At 33.8% G+C, this 24,435-nt stretch overlaps 1 protein-coding gene across 3 annotated transcripts in view; it reads left to right on the forward strand.

Moving 5' to 3' along the window:
- The window catches only part of LOC117779516 (rho GTPase-activating protein 26), a 70,302-nt gene that overhangs the window by 36,074 nt on the left and 9,793 nt on the right, over positions 1-24,435 (forward strand). For all 3 annotated transcript variants that reach the window (XM_034615749.1, XM_034615755.1, XM_034615740.1), the window contains 2 exons: positions 11,864-12,021; positions 12,090-12,263. In XM_034615749.1, coding sequence (XP_034471640.1) covers positions 11,864-12,021; positions 12,090-12,263 — 332 coding nt within the window. The remainder of the gene's footprint in view (positions 1-11,863; positions 12,022-12,089; positions 12,264-24,435) is intronic.

The following is a 24,435-nucleotide window of genomic DNA, read 5'->3' on the forward strand; positions in this document are numbered from 1 at the left end:
GCTGGCGTCATTGAGGAGTGCACGGCAATTACAAAAATTAAGTAGCCGCCAAGTCGAGCAATGTATTTATCCGGAACCAATAAATAACAGGTATACGCCCCATCGAACCAAACGTAGCACATCTACATTTACATTTATAAAATACCAGAACATATCTCGAGATATATATGTACACACATATATCTATATACAGATTATATGGTATAAGTATGTGCTACTTTGCAGTACGATTTGGTTACCAATCAACTAAAGTATAACATGTTGCTTATGTGATTCCAATTGAAATAATATATAAGAAATATAATAGATGACATCACTCTTAATTTTCTATCTAACATAAAAAGTATATCATAATATCTATTAGCACGTCTAGTGCTAATGATTTATGGTTTTAATCAAAGAAATTTGATTTCAATTTCGTATTTTCTTTGATCTTTTCTTTTCGAAACGTTTAGCTACAAACTATATAATGTTATAGATATTTATGTGTAGATATATGGAGTGTTTTTTTTCGTTCAGGGTATTTGCAGTATTTTTGTTTTAAGAACTATTTGCAGTGTTTAATTTGGAACTTATGGAACTTATGAAAAAATAATGTCGATTTTCACATATGTATCTAATATGTTGCTTCTGTAACTTAACCAACTAAACTTAACTGAATAAAATTTAAACTATATGTAAATATGTATGCTGTGAATATAATTTTAAGTACTCATTCTTCGATGATATTTAAAAACTAAAGACTAAACTCATAATATATTATATCTCTTAGTCTTTAATTATAAAAGTTTAAATATCGTTTTATGTTAAAAAAAATTAATTTTAACTCTTACTTTTTATCTAACAAATATTAAAAATGAAAATGTCAAAATATATATTTGTCTTAAAATGTAATTGAAAAATCATTGAATAAATCCTTCTTTTAATTTCTTTAATAAAAATTTAAGGCACATGTCAAAGTATTATAACGAAATTTACCTAAAATATCATGCAACAATTTTAAGTAAGCAGTTAACAAAATATGAGTTATTTTTTTATTTTCTGATAAATAACAATTAAAAAAATGCTCTAATTTATATTTAAAAAAAATTAAAGCCGTTGCCATCTCTGGTTCATACAGCACAGTGTTTAGTTCCAGCTTTTGTTGTAATTCCAAGTTTCAGCAATTGGGCCTTGCTCTCTGACCAACTATGCAGTTTAATGTTGGCCAATTTAAAATCTTTTGCTTTGCATTTTTTCAGTTTGTCTCTATCTTTCAATTGGATCCTCAACTGCATTTTTCGATGTTTCGTTTTTCCATATTCTTGCTCTCTCTTGCTCTGGGTTTCTTATTTTTTTTTTTTTTTTTTGGCTTTGCTTGGCCTTTGTCAGTTGCAAGTTCTTGCGGCGGCTTGTGGGTCCACAACAACAACAACATCGTGCCGTACTTAATTACGCCTAATTAGCTATGCCTACGGTCCCCCGTTCCCCCTCCCCAATCAACCCCGTCAAAATGATCCAATAGCCTCTATACATATGATGCATCCCCCATTCCCATCCTCGCACCCATCTCTAGCACTGCTTGGCCTGGAATGGAGGTAGCCGAAACCAATTAGGCCAGAGCTTAACAATTTTCATCAATTGTAAGCGGGTTGTGTGCGGCGCTTGACGCTTAATAGGTAAATCCAATTAAAAGTTCTTTAAGAAATTAAAATGAAAAAACACCAGCAGCTGCAGCAAAATGAAAAGTTCATTAAATTTGTCTGCACTATAAGATAGATTTTTTAATGTAACACACATCATACATACACAAAGAAAGAAAGAGAAATAAAAAAAGAGAAAGAGGGAGGGAAAACGAGCAAATTGTCTGATGAACCCGAAAAACATGAAGCAAAAAAAAAACAAAATTACCGCTAATGTAAGTAGATTACAAAAGAACCGTTGATGCGTTAGTTGTAACTTAATGATAATTATAAAAAAAATAGCAGACATAATAAAGAAGTGAAACGAAATTATAATTATAATGATATTTGATAATTATGTGTGATAATGATGATTAAAACAAAGTTGTAAGAATACGCTCGAACAGCAGTTGACTAAATATTTTAATTATGATTAAATCAAGTGCTTTCTATTTATTACTAATTGATCATTTTTCTCTATGCACGTGTGCTGCATGTAAAGAATAGACACTATGCGAGTGCTTTACATTGATTAACTGCTTGCTCTGCTTTCTTTCTCATTATAAACAGATCCTTTTGCGCTTCTAAGTACTGCAGCACATTCTAAGGAACTGCTTTATATTCTAGCTGCTCTCGCTGACCAATTAAACCCTTAACTCTACTCCCACGCAATGCCTACAAGCAGTACAGTCTTACAAGCAGTATTGCTTTACAATGATTTGTCTGCTTGCTCGCTTGCAACTGCTTGATCCCTCTATCGTGTGTCTTAGCAGCTGATTACCATGGAAATTTTAGTCTAAAGCGATGACAAGCAGTCGATTTGACTTTCGATGCTCATCAAGAGATACCCTTATTCTTAAAACACGTACAGGGTATAACAAGTGTGCGCTCTGCTTGCTGTCCAGACACATTGAATTCTATCTAATTTTGGTGTCAATTTACACGCGTCAATCAAAATAACACATACACACACACACACAACATTAAACAGCAACAACAACGAGAAAACATAAATAAAAAGCAAACAAACAGAAATCAAATGTAGGCTACAAATTTACAAGCGCCGTCACCACACACACACTTACACACACACTCGTAGCACAACATATTAAATACCGGGAGCAATGACATATGGACATCATGCTGAGACTGACACACACCCGACCCCTCAACACCCTCACACCTCCCCCTACTGCTCCCCAGCGATCTATCTATCTATCTATCTGTCCATTTGTCTGAACTGTCTTAACTGTCGGCTCTTTCACTCTGCGCCTAGCCAAGAAGTGACAAGTTATTTTCGTTTATTATTTTGACATGTTGTGCACTTGTGATTTACACACAAACACACACACACACACACACACACACACACTGAGATGCCGGCAAACGGAATCTAAAGATAGTCTTCGTTTGGCCGAAACATTCAAGCGAAATATCTTAAACAGAAGTTCAATGAAACTTTACAATTGTTGTTGTTGCTGCTTGCTGTTGTCATTTTTATTATAGTTGTTGTTGTTATGGTATTGTTGCTATCTTTATGTTATGGGAGCAGAGGGTAGAGAGCGTGGGCTTTTAAGTTGAGGCGTGTGCTTAGAATTATGAGTTCTTCATTGCCATAAAGTGCGCTTTACAATTGTATTCAAAATGTTGTATATGAATAAACTTAAACTCTGTCATCTGAATATAATTAATACGCCAGACAAACGCTTGGATTTGTGGATATTCCTTAGGTATTTGACAAAAATTTGGATTTGCCGCAGAAGCTTTTTTTCTCTCTGATGTTTTTTAATGATTATAACTCTTAGTATTATAAGATTTATATGAAATATTTAATCTCAAAGATATTCTCTTCCTACATATAAAAGTTTTCGAGTATAAAAACTAAACTTTAATGCTTTTCTTGTGTATCATTTCACTCAAAATCATTTTAATAATTTGTTAAGCAATTTGAATTGACGTTTTCGTTCCTTTCGACGAGAAGGTATCGATCAAAAAGGATTTTTTGCTCCGTTTTCAGCTTCATTTCTACAATTCTTTTTTTACGTTGTTGTCCATTCAAAAGTGTTTCAGGTTAATTTATGTTGTTGTTGTTGTTGTTGTTGATAATGTTGCTGTTGTTGTTGTTATGGATGCTGTGTACAGCTCGATGCGCGTGTTGTGCATTTTTCATAATCACTTTGGCAGCACGGCAACGCCCCTTTTTGCATTAAGGTACCGCTAAAGTTACTGTTGTTGCTCTTGTTGTCATACCCTGTAGTCAGCCTGTTTAAACAGAGCCCTAAAAGGCTGGTGCAGGTAGCTTCTTCCCAAAATATAAATGAGCTTTAATAAATCTTCTAATCTTATTTTTTAATATCTAAAACGAAAAATCTTTAAAAATTATAAATTAATAAAAAAAAAATAACTTAAGAATTGCATTAAAACAGTAAAAATACAATAAGCTAATTTTTTAAAACCTACATATCGAACATGTAATAAGTGACTTTGTAAAAATCTTAAAAATATGTCAAAGAAGTCTTAAAATAAGAGCAAAATATACTTAAAAAAAGGCAAAGGCTTTTTTGAGAGGTATGGGCTAGTCGATAACTATACATTTGTTTGCAACTTTTTCGCTGTTATGTTTTTATTTATTTTTTTTTTTTGGTTTTTTAAGGTTCGCTCTCTTATTTTCTTCTTTTATGTTGTTGTTGCTGCATGATGCATTGTGTGCAACACGAAGATGGGTGTATGTGTGTGTGTGTGTGTTTTTTAGTGTGCATTCCATAAAACGCCGCGTGGCGCGTTTGACAAATGACAATGACGGTTGACGTTGGACTTGGCTGACTTTGCAGAAAGTTGGGCTCAGCCCGAGGGCGGGTTGCACTTTCGCAACGACTACGCAAAGAGTCGAGACGGCAACGGCAAGAGAGGCTGGCTAACGGTTTATCAGACGACAGCGACGACGACGAAGACTACGCAGCGATGCGTTAAGCAGCCGCAAATAACAACAAAACAAAAAGCAAAGGAGCCGAGCAAAGCAAAGCAAAGTTAAAAAATAAAATCCAAGAATGAAAGCTTTTCTTTGGCATGCCGAATATTCAATGCACTTGCATAGCACTGTATTCAATTTTCGAGCTGTGTATATGATTTATTGTGGTATTAACTAGTATTAACTAGTAAGAATCGCAAGAAATTGTTACTATGGCAACAATATGATATAGTAGTCGGATTTCAGTCAAATTTGGGCAGAATGTATAAGACGACACCAATCAATAAAAAACGACTGAGATATCACTGCGGACGGCAGTTCGCGCTAGTGACGAAAGCAGCACGAAGGGTGCGAAAGGCGACTATATGCGAAAGGCAATATATGCAGCTAATATGGAAAATTTGCTACGACTGTCGGATCAGATCGAGTTCTATACCGATTTTAGTCGGTTTATTATAATATTTATATAATTTATATATTCAATTGTATATTGTTCGTCACAAAGTTGGATATCAGAAGTTTTGGGGCATCTAGACTTTCGTCACCAGACTTTTACCGTGTGAAGAGTTTTTTTTTTGGAAGATCTTACATAACAGCAAAGTTTTTCATACTTAAGATTGATTTTCGACTGATTGTTTCCATGGCAGCTATATGATATAAAGTGATTTAATTCAATCGCTTTCGACACATGTACTGTTTGTAGCAAAAAGAAGAACCTGATGAAAATTATTTTTATATTTTTAAACTTGTGCTAAGAAGAATATTTTAATAGGGGGAAAAATAATCCATTGTTTTATATATTTTTCTAAACATGTTCTTAACTCACTGTATAAAATATTTGATGTGGTTTACCACACCTCCTTTAAAGCATTACACATTTCGTCACTAAATTATGACACCCTCTGCAAGGGTATAGAAAAATAAAAGAAAACCAACAACAAATGTACAAAGTGCGCGTAATGTACAGTGAAAACTTGATGGCATTTTTGTAGGGTATTGCAGGGGAAAGTGGAGGGTCAGGCGATGACTTCAACTTCAACGACAACTTCATGTTTTAACTTCAACTTCAGCTCTGATAGCTGAGCGCCACTTGACTAATACAATTAGTTCGTCTACAGGCAGACAAGAGTGTGTCTAATTGGCCAACACACACACACACACACACACACACACTGATACACACACAGTTAGCTGTCTACGATCAACAGTATAAGATGATTAATCAGTTTCATAATGAAAAAGTGCAAATTATAATCAAATGTGCAACACAATCAAATCTTAAATTAAATTACATTTAAATATACCCTGCAGTCATAAGACTGGCTCATAACGGGTAACTTGGACTTGTTTGTGTAGTATTTAGATTGATAAACTCATGGTAAATGTACAGCTGACTTAAACTTTATAGTATTTTATTTCTCAAAATTCTTAAGAACTTTAAGATTTGGAATGTAGAATAAATCGCTTATCTAATACAAGAGCTTAAAGTTTTTAATTTATAACCATCTTGTAGCAAAAAAAGTTGAATTCTTCTGACTCTCACATGAAGAACTAAAATTGGTCAGTATCATATAGCTACCATATGAACGATCGGTCGAAAAACTAACTAAGTTTTGTGGTTCTTCGTGTGTGCTAGAAATTCATTTTATACCCATAGTTTCTTGGTGAAATATTCTTAGAAATCATCGTAGATTCCGATTTTGGTGAACTATTTCCTTCTTTTTTCCCACCGCCAATGGATGGAACGACATAAACATATCCTGTGAGTCGTGTAATTGGGGAATAGAACATTGATTATTATCATAAAATAATTATTTGAGATGTCTCAAGTCTCAGTTATTTGTAAAACTTGAACTATACAGTTACATATGTATCTATTTAAAGCCAAGTTATTCAAGACTTAACATCAATTAGTTAGGGTATCTGTAAGAGCATAGAGTATTTATTTACTCGACTCTATTATAAATAGATTTCAGTCAGCATTGGCGCTTACTCATCATTGTGATTGCACTTTAACTTGCTTATCAGCAGAGAACCATTGACAGCAAGAATATTGCACGACGTCAAGCATATCCTACACTGTCACAACTCTGCATATAAATATATGTATAGAATTAAAAAGTAATGTAGAACTTTAAACTACTTCACAACTATAATATAATGTTTCACTTGAGCAACTTTATACTCTGCTTATATTTATAACAGGAAATTTATGTAAATATTTAATTTTGCCTTGTATACAGTTAATCAGTTGATGTTATGTAAGTTAAACGGCTAAATAAACATTGTTGATATGAGTGAATCGATAACAATTACGCTTATTGTTGATAGCTTTGCTAATCGATTGTAATGTATTATTACTAAATATACAAATACTAATTCATATGAATATGTCTATCTATATATTCTATTTACGGCTATATATAAATACTTTCTCCTGTTGCTAAATAGAATCTCAACTAACCAGAATTGTGTGAGTGTCTGTGTGCGTATCTGTGTGTAATTAATAAGCTTAAATTAATGGACAGACAATAAAAGCATAAAACCAAGCATGAATAATAAGCAGATATATATTCTGCAGTGCATTTCAACTACAAAAACTAAAATATATACCTATATTTACGAGGTTTTCTAATGCTTAAATAAAGTAAATAATATGTGTTGATTATCCTGATCTTTATGATAATTATGATTGATACAAGGGCCAAATATTATGGTTTTATAAAGATATAACACAAAATTGCTCAAAAGGCATATTATCCTTATAAAGATGGAGTTAAATGAGTTTATAATTAATTTAAAAAATCTTTTTAAATAAAAAATAAAAATTAAGTGTAACTGGGTTATTTTGAGTTAAAACTTTAAAATATATCGAATTAGTTATAAAAGCTGATTAATTATATATGATATTGTTAGTCTTATGAAAAATTTCTTATTCCATTTGCGATAGTATACAGGGATAAAGTTGTAAATTGCATTAAGTTGCTGGGCGTGTGTTTAAATAAATAATAATTTCGCTTTATGATTTGTGCAATTTAAACTGAAATTATGCAATTAATCAACGGTCGCGACAGACAGAACATAGAGAAGGTGAAGAGAGGAAGGAGAAAGAAGAATTCAGCCACTACATCCATCTGATGTCATAAAACTTCCATAAATGAAAAGAGCCACTTTGTTAGTGGTTGTTGTTGCTGTTGGTTTTTTTGTTGCTTTCGAGCCAGAAGCGTGTATCAAAAAAATAAAAATGAAATAAAATAACGAGTAAAGCCCGCCAACAAAAATAAAACCAAAATGTAGGCCAAAATAAGAGAAATGACCTTAGCCATGTCGAAAGATTTGTACCATGCCAAAAAAAAAAATATAAAAAAAGAGAGAAACAACAACAATAACAACAAAACACACACATGCACACACACACAACGCCAACACCAATGCGGCAGCTGCGCATGCGCAATTGCTGAAACTGAGAGACAGCCACTGCCACTGCTACTGCGCCGCTGGCAGCGACGTCGACTGCGGCAAAGACTGATTTCTTGGACGAGTTCTTGGCAATTCCATACCCTGTGCGTGTGCGACGATAGGGTCTATACGGTGTATAACTAATTTTGATATCTGTAAAAAAATTAAATAATTCAATTGGTTTAATTCTATTTATATTGATTTACTTTAATCTTTAATCCCAATAATTATGTTTCTAAATTACTAGAAATAGTTAAAATTTATTGAAACATAAATAAATGTATGTATTATCACGTATCATACTAAAGCTAAAATAACAAGAATAGATTTCCGATTTTTACCTTAAAAAATTAATTCTCATTTTTGGAAAGTTATACCTAAGAAAGCGCTTGCAGATTTGTGTTTTTCCAAGTTCCAGTCAAAACCAACTTTAAATCGCAGGTGCATACTATTTGTTTACATCTATTTTGAAAAATATAGTTTGAATTTATTGCTACTGAAATTTTAAAGAATTAATATCATAGGTATTCATTAATACTGTATATTTAACTAAGTATATCTCTCAAATGATTTATATATATTTTTATACATAAACTGACTAGTAACTGATTATCTTTAGCTAAACAAATCGATGACTTGAAGAACGTCAAGATAAAGTGACAACTTGACGACTTTGTTACTACACGACTTGTCGACAGTTTGACAACCAGATAATATCCCCACGACAGATCAGACACGATACTTAACTGTCAAAATAACTACAATAGCTCTATCTCAATAAAGTATACAACACTAAACAAAAATATATAAAAACCGACACTGCACGTGTCGTTATATAAATGAACGGATCGTGCCCTTTTTCATTTCAGATTTTCTGTCTCTATGAACAACACATGATAATCTATCGTATAAACCTTAAAAAGAATATATAAAAGATCATATAACCGTATTAACGACAAGTTAAATTTATTATTCAAAACAATTAAATTTGTTATCTTTGTGCTCATAATGTAATTTAATTCATATGTACCAATTTGTATATTATACCAATTATTATATCTAGGGTATATCATGGTCGCACTTTCTAAATTTACAATCATATATAATTTTATTTTGTTTCGTTTCCTTTTTCTTGATTTGCCAAAGATTCTTTCGTTGTTGTTTTTGGTTTTTTCCGCGTTTTCGGATGCTGCGTATGCTAAAATCTGGATTTCAACTTAAGGCTCGTCGCTCACACATTCTCATAAATACACACACATGTACAGATATACATGCAAGCACGTATTTATGTGTGCGTGTATGACCCATTTAAAGTTTGAGCTTCTTTTCTCTTCTTTTGGTGCCTGAAAATCAACGTTCCAAGACGATTAAGGCCTCCTATGGAAATACAATTGGCACTTAAAGAGAGAGAGAGAGAGAGAGAGAGATCGAGATAAAGCAAAATATGAAAGAGAAAACCGTGAAATAATCAATTAATTAATCTGTGCATCATAACAACAAGTTAACAATTAAAAAGATACAAACTATTGATACATTTTCATATTTAGAAGCCAATCAGAATCTTCTTTATGATGAGCATTGAATTGTACAGATTCTTGAATATTAACCAATTTTTCTATACATTATTTAACACATTCAACTATGTTGAGTTATTCAAACAATCTGCTATATAACGTAAAGCATTTACATGCTTTTAAATCGAATAGATATTTAGCGTACGCATGTGAAATAAATAATTAACGAATAATCAAATGGTTTTGACTTACGAAATTCGTTACCAACGAATTAGTATATACATACATATTTACAGATCGTAGCCATATTCTGAGTTTGCTCATCAAAATATGAAAGAATCATACATCTATCTATCTATGAGTTATGGTATCTATATATCTATCAATGCCATCCATCCATTCTTTGATACTATCTTTCTGTCTATAGTATCTATTCATATTAAATGCTATCTATATCACTTATTTATTTTATTTCTTTATCGATCTGTACTAAATAAAATACTGTCGATATTTTAGCTAAATTTAGTTTTAAATGTATCTCTCTGCAATTGTCTCGCTACTTTCAAGTCTTACTTTCCGCCTATCGTATACTATTTAAACCTTTCCAGCTGTATATACTACTTACCGTATAAGAGTCTGTCTATACATCTAATAGTCATGACAATAGTAACGCTTCACTGAACGAACCACAAAAAAAGTAAAATAATACGAATAAAGAGAACACAACAACCACAACAACAAATTAGAGAGCTGACAACTGTTGTTGTTGCTGTTGTTTTTTTGCGGTTAACAATGAAATGTGCTTATTTACAGTTGTAATTTTCAATGACCTTGAATTGATTTACACGATAATACTATGGCAATAGTTGTAGTTGTAGATTAATCACTTGAAACGATATATGAAAACGATCAGAAATAACCATACATTATTTTAATCGTTATAATGCATAATATTCAATATATTTAATGCTTATAAATAATGCATTAGATTGTTTCTGTTTCTATTTTTGTTTTGTTTTTATCGTAAATGCTCCAAACGATAAAACTTTCACCTACAAATCGGACAACAAATAAATTGGTATAAGAAAGTATAGAAGTTTTTAATCGCCAGATGAAATCACAGCTAGATAGAAAGATATATTTATAGAAAAAGAGAGGATTGGAGAAAGAAGATAGAAGAGAAAAAGAAAAAACCAGCAGCTATTCGGAACTGGGCGTCCCACTCTTTTGGTTTATGGCTTATTAAACTTTTTTTTATGGCTTTTAATCAAAAGACAAGCTATTAAAAATTGTATGCTCATCAAAAAGCTGACAAGCTTTATAAGACCCGACATCCCCATACATAACGTAGCTGGATTTATGGTTTAGTGTATGGCTTATCACCGGGTTTAATTGGCCATTCAAATCTTCTACCTCCCTCCCCTTCCTTTTACCACTTCTGTTAACCGTTCTGAGTCGTGTCTTCTTCGCGTCGATCTGTCAGACAGACGTGTCGAGTGACGTTTTAATGATCACTTGTCGGACACTACGTTAATCGTATAATCACCGCAAAATCATAACAAAACGGATCCTGAGCGACGATCATATTGAATAGAGGATAATATGGTGATGAAAATGAACAAAAAATGTTATCTGCAAATTATGAGAAATGCGAAAAGAAAGTGAATGAAGAGCTAATGCAAAAGATGGTAATTAGAAAGTGAAAGTAGATAGAAAATAATGAACAGGAATATGTTAATGATGGATATGATGAGCATGGAGGTGGATGACAGGCAAAAGGAGGTGATAATAAGGTGAAGATGTACACATACGAAACCCCATTATATATGAAGAAGAAAACTGTTGAAGCCTAAAAATTACTAAAGTAGATCATTATTCAATCTATCTATTAATTCCATATCTATTAATTTCATACAAAGTAGAACAAGAAAGTTACTATATATAATGAGAATGAATGCTAAAATTCATTACCAATTGGTATACTTATGATTTGTAATAATATATCGTATTCTTCCCGCTACATTCATGAATATTATTTTTTAAACTTTTAAAAAAGATCTTAAAAATACAACTTAAATATTTAATTTTCCTATTTGTTCGAATTTCTGGTTCTCAACGCATTTTGTAGATAAATATCCTTAATTTGGTGGCAAAAATCATTGTGCTTATCAAGTTCATTGAAATATTTAGACTCTAAATTTTAGAGTATTTAAAATTTTAATAATTACCATACTTATCGCATAAATTTAATCTATTTACAGTGCTTTCCACACGCATGAAACAGTTGGCCATTCTGCTAAATGATTTCAACTTTGAGTGCATTGGCACCGCACAGACCGATGATGAGAATGTGATTTGTGAGAGTCTTAAGAGATTCGGTGCCATCATTGGCACAATTGAAGATGAACGCGAGAAAATGGTGGGTAGTTCATTTCCTTTTTAAAGAAGATATATTTAATTATAATATTATATATCATCTATTTATAGCTTACTCTCGCCGATAAGCATATTATTGAATCGCTGGAGGACTTTCGCAAGAAACAAATCGGCGGCGTTAAGGAGAATAAAAAGAAATTTGATAAGAAGACAGAAAAGTTCTGTCAATCGCAGGAGCGTTTCCTCAATATGTCAACCAAAAAGCCTGAGAATACGATACAAGAGGTGAGTGCAATGAAATGAAAATAACAGAAAAAGACAAATGGGAAAAAAACATTGAACTTTACTCGTAAATCTGCTAAAAATTTCATCATACACCAAAACTTCCAGACAAATTGCAATCAAATTGCGCTCGAACATTTGTTTCACGAAAATTGCTATTGAAGTTGTGCCAAAAAAAATAAAGAAGAGAGAGACAACAAAAAACAAGCCACCTCTTGTGTTATCTGTCTGGATATTCCAGTCACGGCTTTAGTACACGTCCAAAAGACCGAAACGAAGGATTCACTTGGCAGAGTAGTTTTTCGTCTGTTGGCATTTCCACTATTCACAAAAAGCATACATACGTATATAGAGAAAACTCGGCAAAGTTCCATGACCTACGTTAAACTGCATCAATATTAAGCAGCAGTTAGCTGCATATACAGTGAGCTCTCGCTAAGAACCACTTTAAATCAAGGCTGCAAACCGGTTCCAAACCGAACCTCGTAGAGACGGTTCGGTTCGGGCTCTTAAGCAGCCTGAACCGGATCATGAACCGAACCCTTCAAATTATTTACTTTGCGAACCCGAACCTAAACCGAACCGCTTTCTAAAATAATAATAGGTTCGGTTCGAAAAAAATAAATACTTAAATTTTATGGTTTTCTAATATTACGCAATTATTTGAGACTTCGGATTAAAATAATAAATTTTCAAATAAATTTAAACCATCATCAAAATTTTATTTCTTAAAAAAAAAAAATTAAATTTATTCAAAATGTAGACAAAAATGTTTAACAATACAAATTTGTTTTTGTATGAAATTGAACCAAGGTTCGAACCCAAACCTTGTTTTCAGGGGTATATACACCAATTCGTGAACCGAACCGATGTCTTGCTCTATGGTTCGAACCGCCGAACCGAACCTTTAACAAAATTTTGGTATGGTCTATATGTAAGACTGTACGTTGTCTAATTTCCACATTTGATTGCAATCTTCTTTAGTATAAAACAGCCAAAATCTAAAATTCAACTTGCAGAACATCTGAAATTTTTTGTTTTTATATTTGTTGCGATAAGGATCATGAATTACTTGTGTTCAGCGCCTCGACTTGAAGCCACGCAATTGCTGTGTGGTGTTGTTGTTGTTTGTTAAATGCGACATTTCCCTCATATGCCGTTTACAAAATTATTGCTTATAGTTATTGTTGCCTTAGTTATAGTAATTTGTTAATTTCACAACTTCTGGCAACGCTATATCGTTAAATTGGCAGCAACTCACTAAAAAGTTGTCATTTCAGCTACAAAGTTCGATTTAAAATGGAGATGAACTACTATTAATATTAACAAGAGAACTATTAGCACATAGGCAACCTTTACTGTAGTTACGTACATAACTACAATACGTATACACAATGTGGCATGCAACCGTTGCATTTGCTGCTATTTACTCAACCCTCTAGCTGCGGCTTCTGGCCAGGACTCTACGCTTCGTTTGCCAGCCAACTTTAACTGGCACAGCATATAATCTCGCTTTGGGTGTGTGGGTGTGTTTGTTACACAAGCAACATGCATAATAAAAAAGTTTTTCTTGTTTTTTTTTTTTTTGTTGACCAAAACGTTTGCTCACACAACCGCACCAGATCCCTGACCTGCGCTTCATCCACAATGAATTTCAGTTACGTTGCACGAGTTTTATTGCCAATGCCCAGACCGGGCTAGAACAGGCCAAGCATGCGCGCACTGAGCCGCCATTTTGTGGCCAACACGTTTCCGGTCATGCATTTTAAAGTTGTGCATAAATACACTTGGCACAGTAAGTAACAGAAAGATAGAGAGAGAGCGTGCTCGACTTGAAGTTGCGCTGCTAAGTAGATCATCCTGAATGAAACCTTATGAAATATTCAGAATACAAAGATAAAATGATTAACTAAATATATACCAAAAATTGGGATTATTTGATGACAAATAGAATCATAATACGAAATTAAAGATATTGATTAAGCAAGAAATAAGACAGCATTTTAAGGAAACTGTTGTTTACATAGACAATCATGACATAATGCCAACAATAAACTCTTTATATTTTTGGCAATAATCACAGGGTATGTAAGATTCTAAGAAATGATGAGAAATCTGTAAAATATTTTGAAGAAATGAGGTTAGTTTACACAATTGTGGCTCGTCTGGTCATTCTGTCATTTTGACCCCGACAATATTTGAGGGTCAATAAACTGCAATTGCATCCGCTCGCTGTGTGGTCCTCTCAGTTACTCACTTCCCTCTATTTTATGCTTTTATTTTTTTCATTTGGGAATCTCTCGTACAGAAACTGAGTCAATGCTTTTGAGTAAATATAGTATAGTTAAGTTGATTTTCTTTGGTTTTATTTTTTGCTTCACATGCAACACATAAGAAATGCGGCCAATGTAAACAGGCTGCCCCGGTGAGAACTGTAAACTAATGATGCATATTCAATCCCAAATACTGAATGTAGCCGCTCTCTATCCTAGACCATAATGGGGATGATGCCACATGCAGCGGCATTGATGGTGGGCTGAGCTGGCCGCCAGCTAATTGCATATAAATGTAATTGCCGTACAATTGGCACGCGTTCTTGGAAAGACTAGCCAGATGCAGATACAGGTACACAGCTATAGATACATAGATACAAATGTAGCAACAACATGAAATTAGGTCGATTTTTGGTGTAGCTTCTGTTCATTCATGAAATCCAGATGAATATTATGATGATTATGGGTTATTAATGGCAAAGTCTTTCATTAGAATCAATGAACTCACAACTATGAGTCTGCCGCAATTTGTTAAGCAAACTTAAAATGACTACGGTGGACGAAGAGTTAAATAAATGCAATTGTAATGGACGTGATTGTTTTAAAAGTCTTTCGTTCTTTGATGTGTTAATAAGATACTTTTGTGTCCTCCAGGGTCAGTTATTAAATTTAACTAAACAAATTGCATACACTGAAAAAAAGACCAACTTCTAAAATCAAGAACATTCATCTTAAATATTTTGTTCTTAAAATAAGATTATTTTAAGACCAAATTACTAAAATTATAAATAAAATGTAAATTAATTAAAATGAAAAAAGAAATAATTATAAATATAAAAAACAATTTTTATTTATTTTATTTTTTGGTTTTAATTTTAAGAACATTTATTCTTAAAATAAGAACGTGGCCTTATTTTAAATATTCTTAAAATCATAATTTAAGAATTTTATGTTCTTGACGCATTTTTTAGACCAAAAATCTTAGTTCTGAGACCAAAATCTTGATTTTAGAACATTTTTTTTATCAGTGTAGATACTGAATTTCTCTTGATGTAGTAACTAAAGCTAACTAAATAAAGAGACAATAGTGTACGTGCGCTTAAAATATAATAATTATATATTATAGTATATAAAAATGCTATCATGTACAATGTATCTTGTTCTCCATGTTCAGTTTATTTGTTATTTTTAGGCTTATAAGCAGCTTGTCTATTGGCTAATTTATGAGACGAAAGGCAATAAATTGATGTAGTGGAATTATAGATAAGTTTCGTAGGCTCAATTGATGTCAGTTTGCTGCTCTCTGACTCCATTAACCACCAGAGTCACTTTATTAATAATGCAAGTGACTGATTGACTCACTCACTGACTGACTGACTGACTGCCTGAACAACTACTGTGTGTGGTCATTAAGCATTTATAAGCCTCTTGGTTTTTAGTGGTTCTGAAAACGGGTCAAGCCACAAATTGAAATCAATCAAATGTCTATGTTTTTTTTTTTTTTTTTACCGGCTGCACAATTGTCTTGATTTCGATTAGAAGAGGAAGTTGTACTATAGAGCTTGAATTGAAGTTGTCTCTCTCTCTCTCTCTCTCTCTATGTCTCCCACCCTGATCTCTTTCTCTTTCTTCCCCTCTTCTTTCGCTGTGTGTGTGTGTGTGCTGCAATGTACGGCAGCTGTATTATTGATTTTCTTTGCATTGGCATGCGTGTCACGTAGACCGCCCTTGTCTCACTCCCCCTTTCCCCCTTTCTCCCTCTTACCGCCCAGACACATGTACCTGTTATCCTGGCGCATTGTTGCCGGCAATCGTCTCACTTCCCAGCCCCTCCCAAAGCTCCGTTTGTGACGGTTTCCATGCCGGCCGGACGACAAAGTTGTTCTGCATAAGCACCACAATTTGTTATCAGTCACGCGTCGTTGTCGGCTGTCGGTTGTTGCAACACGCTCTCCCTTTTCCTCTCCCTCTCCCTCTGTTCCTCTTGCCACACATTTGTTTTGAATTTAAGCTTCTAACATTTTCTTCCTTTTTTTTTTGTTTTGTTTTGTTTTCTTTTCGTTTTTAAAACACATTTTTCTGCCAGTTAATGCGCTTTCCCAGCAACGCGTCTCAAAAGGGGTTCAACATGTTAAGCCTATTAGGGGCCAGACTCCCAATAACTCCAGCTCCAGCCTTAACTCCAGCGACAGCTACAGCTACAAGGGCTTAGACAGTTATGGGCTTTGGGCATTTTTTGCCTTGAAAATCTTTCATTCTTGGAAATCCTATTTGTGAACTTCTTGCACTTTGCACAAAAATGCTTAAGGCTGCGAGATAAAACTGAAAACTGAGAGGAAGTAAGCTTTTTAGCAACAACAAGATATAAAGTGGCTTATACTACTGTGTCCAAAAAATAAGGTGACATTGTATTTATTTTGAAAATTCTTTATTTATTCTTCCAAATCAATTTCATCCCCTTCAAAGTAATCCCCTCCCGACACAATGCACTTCTGCCAACGTTTTTTCCAATTTTCGAAACACTGGTTGTAGTCACTTTCCGGGATGGCCTTTAGTTCCGTCTTCGTTGCGGCTTGAATCTCCTCTATCGTGTCAAAACGGTGTCCCCGGAGCGGTCTTTTGAGCCTGCTGAACAGCCAGAAGTCGCACGGTGCCAGATCAGGTGAATACGGTGGTTGCGGAACGATATGGGTTGAGTTTTGATGAAATGATCACGAATTACGAGTGCAGTATGGGATGGTGCATTATCGTGGTGCAGAAACCAAGAGTTGTCTCTCCACAAATCTTTTTGACGGATACTGTTACGCAAACGACACATAACGCTCAGATAATATTCCTTGTTGACTGTTTGACCCGGTGGAAGGAACTCATAATGCACAACACCACGATAATCGAAGAAAACAGTCAACATGACCTTGATTTTGGAGCGACTTTGGCGCGATTTTTTTGGTCTCGGCTCTCCTTTGGCACGATATTCGCTCGATTGATCGGTTGTTTCGGGGTCGTAAGCATAGATCCAAGTCTCATCGCCAGTTATAATCCGTTTCATGACATCCTGGTAGTCGGAAAGCATCGTTTCACACACTTCAACGCGACGCCCTTTTTCCAAAAAAATTCAATGTTTTCGGTACCAGTCGAGATTTGACGCGCTTGAGGCCCAAAACATCCTTCAAAATGGTATTGACTGAGCCTTTTGATATGCCAACATCATCAGCAAGGTCTCTAATCGTTAATCGACGGTTTTTCAACACCAAATCTTTGATTTGTTGGACGTGAGCTTCGTTAGTTGAGGTTGATGGTCGCCCAGGACGCTCTTCGTCTTCGACACGTTCACGACCGGCTTTGAACTCACTATACCACTTGTAAACATTTTTTTTAGACATAGCCTCATCACCAAAGGCTTTCTGCACCATCCTCAACGTATCCGCAGCAGAAAATTGATTCCGCAAACAAAATTTAATGCAAATTCTTTGCTCAACAAATTTCGACATTGCAAAAAACGAGAAACTCACTTTTAGCAGCTCACAAAACGACGCGTATCTCAAACAGTAATGAATATTTTCACATGAAATTTGACATAGATGTCACTCACAGTACTACCAACCTAAAAACAAAAAGAATTCTCCTAATCCTTCAAAGCGCGCAGTTTAAAATCAAATGTCACCTTATTTTTTGGACACAGTAGTATTTTATAAACATGTATAATTCTAATAAAAATTGTCTCGTAAAACGTTGAACAGCTCTTAAGCTACTACCCTACATTTTAAGAATGTTTAAATTTAATTGAGTTTCTTGTAAGCAAAAAAAAAATAATTCATCCAACATTTTTAGCAAGGAAGGGAAAAACCCCGAAAAATTCCAATCAGATCAATAAAAAGACGAATCTATATAATCATTTGATGAGCTATTAAAATGTATCTAAAAGTCAAAAATACAATTTGATTTGTACTTTTGACCAAATATAATTAATATATTTGAAGGAAAAATACAACTCAATTTATAATCAATATATTAAGAGTTTTATTTTTTTAGCTCAAAAATAATGATTATTTTTCGATTTGTGAAGTATACCTTAAAATGAACTATAATATTGTAAGTAAATCAATAAATATTGAAAATAATCATTGAGTTGTAATTTTTATAATAAAACTTACAATGATTCCAGTCCCTGTAAAAATCACGATAGATCTCTGATTCTACAAGCAATGTCAAGAGAAAATTTTTATTAACTTTAATATGTTTTCATCTACTTTTTACCATAATGTCTTTTTCATTATTTAAGAACTAGAGAATTGTAATTTCTGTAGATGATTAACTTTACTTTTAAGCTCAATTAACTTTCAATCAAATGTATAATAAGCTATGAAAAATTATTGTAGTGCAGCTTAAAGTCGTTTTCAGCTTCAATTTTCCTTCAGATAACGGTAAAATTCCCTTTTCTTTCCCTCGTTCGTTACGGTAATGCATTGTCTGTGTGTATGTCTGCGTGGGTGTGTTTGTGTGAATGTTGCCTGTGCCTTATCAAATTCACTGTTGCAGTTTTCTGTCTTTTCTTTGCCTTCAGCTTTTGTTCAATAGTCACCGTGAAGGGTGTGAAAATGTTACCCCTCCTTACAGGGGAAGGTGGTGCAAGTGTCGTAGTGATGTTGGGTGGTTGCGTGGTTTAGGTGGTTGGGTGGTTTATTTGCAAAAGTATCATTTTCTTAAGCTGCTGCAAGGTGTTGCAAGCAAACTGCTGAGGGATGCGAACATTTTTCTTGGCAATTTCCGTTTCTCTCAGCGTAACGCAAAATTAAAATGGAAATTTATGGCGAATGAAAGGAGGAAAATGTGATATAGAAAATAAGGACTAAAAGCGTTACCTTTAACACCCACACAGCAGCTACACGAGCTGCGTTGGCCGTTGGCTAATTTTAACACACGCTTCGCAGGAAGAAGGATGCTAAAACATTTCATGTATCTGTATCTAACTGTAATGGCATTTGTATCTAAATCTATGTATCTAACATATGTATACATATATGTATATATGCAGCAGGCATTGGCTATATTTAGTTACAAGACCGGTAATGCCGGCCGCCAAAATGTGGGCAGTAAATACAAGATTGGCCCACGCAAAATGCCAAAAACGATGCGCTTTGAAATGGCAAGAGAAATATGGAAGAGCGAAGCAAGGAATGAGAGGGGAATATTGTGATGCTTCCAATTCCCATACATATACAAAGCTTCTTCACAAAGCTGGCAACGTTGTACGAAAGAGCTTTTGCGGCAATAGATATATCGATAAGCAAACCCAACTATCGATAGAAAACGTTAAGACCATTTTACAGAACTCAAATTTTGTAAGATAACTTTTCTATGATCTAACTTGTATTTCCCTTGAAATTATATCGATTATCACTATATATTTTATTTGCTGATAAATTGGGATGCTTTTGACGAAATTTAATAAAAAAAAGTTTTGAATTTATTTTGAATTGATTTTTTTAAATAACATTCAAGAAAACTGAAATTTTCCATAAACGAGTATCAACTTAATACTTTCATACACACATATATATAATTTTTAATCATTGAATACCACCAAACTTTTTACTATTTTCACTTTTATTTATTATGAATATTGGTAAATACTATTGGTAAAAACTTTTCTGATTAAAACAAAAGAAAATGCCATAACAAAACATTTCAATCAATTTTATAATGAAGTAAAAAGTTGACCATTAAAACGAATAAAAAAAAATGTAAAAGTTGGTGCAAAACAAATTTCGAATGAATATTTATAATAATATTAATGTAAATATTAAGTTATAAATTAAAAATAATATCGATAGTTATAGTTATGATTATAGTTATAGTTATCGTACAAGCAATAGATAGCTGTCTTTTAGTTGATGTGGCAACTCTGGCAGCGTTGAGAGCTTTAAGAGCTTTTATAGGTCCAAGCTCAGAGCGCGAGAGAGGAAGAGCTCTTTGTGTGCGAATATAATGTGAGAACGTTACGCTTCAAAGTATGCTACGGTTTTTTCCGTGTGCGTCTGTATGTGTATATAAGAGCCTCCTGCCTATGTGTGTGTGTGTGTGTGTGTATGATTGTGTGTGACAGTTGCTGTTTGTTATTGTTGACACAAACGACCCTTAAATGCCGTTTGTTGCAGTTATTACAACTTGTGGCAACAACAACTAACACAATAGACAGTGTTGCATGTAACTTGCCACTTTTATCAAGTGCCACACTCAAGTTGTGGATGGATCTATGGATGGCTTAATAGGATTGATGGATGGGTGGTTGCATTGACCGTGACATCGAATAGACAATACACACCTTGTACTTATTATATAGGAATTTATGTACAACGGTAATTGGCTAGTTATTGAACCGAAAGTGTAGCTGGAACTGCTCTAACATTCCCCATGACAACATGACCCATATGCATCTCCTTTGTTATTTCCGCGTGCGATACGCTAAAGGTGATACTCGAATTGAATATTTCCATTTTTGCGAAGCGCTATAAAAATAGGTCGACAGATTATATGAAAAGTACAGGTTAAATAATTAAAAACCTCAACGGTTTGAAATAATATTTGAATACAGTAATAAAATATATAAATATAAGTTTATAAAGATGTTAATTTGAAAGTACTAACATTCTTAAGAATATATATCAGGTATGTTCTACAAATCAGAATAAACCAAATGCAATGTTTAAGGCATTTAAATTGAAATTGAAGAAATCTATTTTTATCTGGCTATCAAACCGAAACAAATATCGGTTTCAGCATTAGTTATTAATAATATTCTGAAATAATTAATTTAACGTAAGAAATACTATAGCCTATTTCAACGACACAACATTTGACACATTCGTCGCCATTTTCTTCATTCGGACCGAATATTGACTTCATTTCAGTAAAAAATCCGAATGATCATTTTGGCTCATTCATAATGAATGTTAAGATTTTTTGCCATTCGCCCCGGCGAATTTCAATATTTTTTTATCGAACACGCGATGCTTATCGATAAACTCAAGAAAATAAAAGCAAATTTCAATAAAGACGGTAGGCATTAAATTTACGCCAATTATAATATCAAAATAAATATTGAAATGTTGTTATTGTCAGCTTTTTATAATTTTTGCACAGAAACCGAACAGCTGATTTGCTTTGCGTGAATGTCAAATGTCTTAACAGTTTCACATTTGGTCGTGGAATGCCAAAAATGTGCCACATTCAAATGTGAGCAAATGTGGCAAATGTGAGTGGTCGTGAAAATAGCCTATTAATTTAATATTAGTATTATCATCAACAAATCTAGATTGAATATATCGAGATCAAAGATCGATTACTTTCCATAAAACATATGCTCTTAGCGAAATAATATGAAAGTGGTATAGAGTCGCAGTTTGTGTATTTAAAGCAATATTCGTGTTTCTGACTTTTTCTTACGACTTGTAAGTTATATGTTGATCTTTGAATATTACCCTTGGTTTAAATTCAGTGCTGGGTATACAAAGAAGCTAGGAAAAGCGCAGGCGCTCTCCCACGCACTTGAGGAGGACACAGCTGCTGTTGCTGTAGCTGTTGTTGTTGCTATTATAGGAGCAGTAGGTGCTGCTGGTAGTGTTGTTGTTGCTGTTGCTGTTGTTGGAGTTAATACTGTTGTTGCGTGTTGGTTACGTCGTGGCCTTTTTTGGCAGCCAAATACGAAACAACAACAAAATTTGCGCAGCATTTTCATATGCGCGTCGCGCACTCAGCTGCCACACGCGAAATGTGTGTGTGTGTGTGTGTGATTTTGTTTGTGTGTGTGTGTGTGTGTAGCAAATGGCAAAAGTGCGTGGAAAACAACTAAAAACTAAATCAAATCGACACGCAGCAGCAGCAGCACACAATTTATTCAAGCGGTCCAAAAATGATTTAAAATCTCTTAAATCAAATCTTAAGAAATTCAAAGGTAATCAATTTAAATAAATACAAATAAAAGTGCCGCCTAAAAGTTGACTAAATGCCATTAATTAAAAATTATTTGCGGCCTGAATTTTTGTGTGTGCAAAACGCGAGGCGGAAATAATCACCTGTTTTCGGTTCTCTTTTCTCGAAGGTCCGCTCTCAGTTCTTGTTGTTGTTGATATTTGTGTTGTTTTTGTTATTGTTATGATTGTTACTGCTGCTGTGTTGAATTGTGCTAAAGATTTTTTTTAAGTTTATTTAATGCAAATTTGACAACTAATAAACAAAACAAAACAAAAATATGCAAATGAATCTGCTAAAATATAAATACATAATATAACAAAAATATGAATAAAAATAAAAATAATAATAGTTAGCAAGTGGCGCCTAAAAGTATTCACCAGCGAACATTCAGCGAACTATAAGTATGATAACTAAGTTTTGATATCGAGGAATTTTCCACCTACCGCATTTTTCAGACATTTCATTACATGAAATTAATTCAAAACAACATAGGAAATGCAGTGTGCGGCAGCGGTTTGCATTTGTGGTGAGTGAAGTGGCTGAAATCCTAACCCTAGGCCTTACCCTTAACCTACCCTTACCTGCCCCAACGCAACGATAACGTTGCGAGCTGATAAACAGCAAGCTACCCCCATTTTTCAACTGCTTATCAGTCTGCATATGTGTATGTGTGTGTGTCTGTTGCAACTAACAGGTGTTTTGTGTGCAGCTCATACTCTGACACAAACACACACACACACACACACACACCCACATACACATACACATACAATGTTGACAAGCTAACTGCGCCAGAAACTGAGCTATAAAAAATTAAATTGTTATTCTAATGAAACCGCAATTGGAAACGTAGCACACTGGGGCCGCAGGCCGAAAAGCGTGGCAAAAATCTTCTTTTTTTTGTATATTGGACACAAAAAATTGGGTGATGATTTTTGCAACGTGAAATGAGAAATCGCCCCACTGTGCGTAGCTGCACTAAACGAAAGTCAACAAGTTAACTTTGTGTAACATTTCCCAAGAAAACGTATTTAAATTATGTATGAGTTTCCATAATCACTGCAAATTTCCAGTGAAATAAATAATTGGAATATATTACTTAAATTCAACGTAATTTTCCGCTTCTTGGTTTATATACCATACGTATAACTGAAACACATTTTTAACTTCTATGCGAATCTATCGGACTTAAACTTTAAATGCATTTGTTGCATATTTTTCGGCGTAAGCGAACCTTTTTTTTGTCATTTGCATTTCATTTATAAATGCGTTGAAATCATAAATTTCCATGGAATCGTATTGATTTTGGAGTGCATAACAGTTTACACTATAAACAAGAAAATTTCTTGCTAAAATGTCGGAAATTTTGGTTATGTGTTTTTATTTTAAACAGAAAACGCGTTAAATTCGATTGCAATTATGCTTAAAAATGGGCAAAATATCAAAGTTCAATTCTAGCGAATTGTGCGCAGAGGGAGAACGTCATAAGTATGTGTGAGGGTGGCTTTGGAAGTATTAATGCCTTGGGAGTAATATAGAAAAATGTGCAACCATAACTTGACTTAAAATGAGACAGAACTGTATGAAATACTTAATAAAACTTCAGAAATTTCAAGCTCTAAATATTGAATATTGTTCTCTAGAAATATTTAGAGGTAAAATGTGAAATGAAGCTCAAATAGATTCTAAAGGGTGTTTATTTTAGAGGTATTAAACTTCAATTTTAAATAAAACACAAGAAAATCGTTTTAATGTCCATCAATTTGGCTTTATTGGAAGGATAATTTTATGCCATTACACTCTGCTGTACAGCGGCAATTGTTACTTCGGTGAACATAAATGACATTAGAGCTGCCAGATTTAACAAAAAAATGTCAGCTTTATCTCTACTCGAAAAACTAACCTCTAAAAAAAACACCCTTTACAAA

This window comes from Drosophila innubila, chromosome X (genome assembly GCF_004354385.1).
Source record: "Drosophila innubila isolate TH190305 chromosome X, UK_Dinn_1.0, whole genome shotgun sequence".
Lineage (NCBI taxonomy): Eukaryota > Metazoa > Arthropoda > Insecta > Diptera > Drosophilidae > Drosophila > Drosophila innubila.